This window comes from Alexandromys fortis, unplaced genomic scaffold (genome assembly GCF_014885135.2).
Source record: "Alexandromys fortis isolate MF-2015 unplaced genomic scaffold, M_Fortis_MF-2015_v1.1 scaffold_828, whole genome shotgun sequence".
Lineage (NCBI taxonomy): Eukaryota > Metazoa > Chordata > Mammalia > Rodentia > Cricetidae > Alexandromys > Alexandromys fortis.
In genome coordinates this window covers 18,250-19,306 of record NW_026068706.1, presented here as the reverse complement: position 1 = coordinate 19,306, position 1,057 = coordinate 18,250, and the positions used below count along the sequence as shown (strand labels likewise).

General features: G+C 44.5%; 1 protein-coding gene across 1 annotated transcript in view; it reads left to right on the top strand.

The window, feature by feature from the left end:
• Positions 1–5: 5 nt before the first annotated feature.
• The window catches only part of LOC126496019 (protein mono-ADP-ribosyltransferase PARP14-like), a gene marked incomplete at its 5' end in the record, with an annotated part of 9,160 nt that continues 8,108 nt past the window's right edge, over positions 6–1,057 (top strand). Inside the window, one exon of the mRNA XM_050133604.1 lies at positions 6–1,055. Coding sequence (XP_049989561.1) covers positions 6–1,055 — 1,050 coding nt within the window. The remainder of the gene's footprint in view (positions 1,056–1,057) is intronic.

The window sequence follows — 1,057 nt, the reverse complement described above, 5'->3', positions numbered from 1 at the left end:
AGAGTCTGGAGGAGAACGTGGCCATTTCTCCGGGGAAACACTTTCTTTTGGAACACAGTGGTTCCCTGGATGATCTAAGGAAAGAGAACCCAGAGGTGGAGATTCATTACGATGCTGCCACTCAGCACCTGTGCTTTAAGGGATTCCGTGCAGATGTGTATAAAGTAAAGTGTGACATCCAGGAAAAGGTGTATTCCATGGCTCAGAAAGACGTCCCGATTCCTTCTGAAGTCTTCATGTTTCTGCAGCAAGTAGACAGTCAGGAATTCTGCAAGACTCTTTTTGAAGCACAGAAGATTCTTGCCACGTATGAGCTGAATGGTACAGCTCTTCTTTTGATGGCCTGTTCTTTCAGAGCCCTGGCAGAAGCAGAGAAGAAAATGCTTGATGCTTTGAGTTATAAAATCATTGAAGTTGAAGACAAGGAAGTATTCAGAGGCAATGCGTGGAAAAGGAAAATTCACCCTTTGCAAAAAAGACACTCCTCCACTGCAAGCATTATGATAAAAAATGAATTGACTTCAGGAACTCCGGCGGAGGTCATCATTGCAGGCTGTGTGAAAGAAGTAAATGAAATCCATGGCCAAATTTTTGAGTTCTTGGAGAACACCATGAAAATTGAAAGGCTGGTAGAAATAGAACCATTGTTGATTATGGAGTATTTAAGGGCAGATAAGAATCTGTTCTGGCCAAAGATAAGGAAGGCCAATGTGCAGGCAAGTTTTAAGCTGGAAGACGAACCAAAAGGCATTTTACTAACTGGCTACAAGAGTAAAGTTCTAGAGTGCATGGACATGGTCAGGCAAATCCGGGATTCAGTCTGCATTAAAAGGTTCCAGATTGATAAGCCTGGTGCTAGGCAGTTCTTCCAGGACAAAGCATCCTATTACAAAAGCGAGATCAAACGCCTGTATGGATGCATCATTGAGCTCCAGGAGGGAGCAGAGAAGGACAAAGGCAGCCTTAAAGAGCAGAAGTGCCTCTTACAGAAGGACATAGCCCCTGGAGTCACGCTGATTGTACAGCAGGGAGACCTGGCTCGGTTTCCTGCTGATGT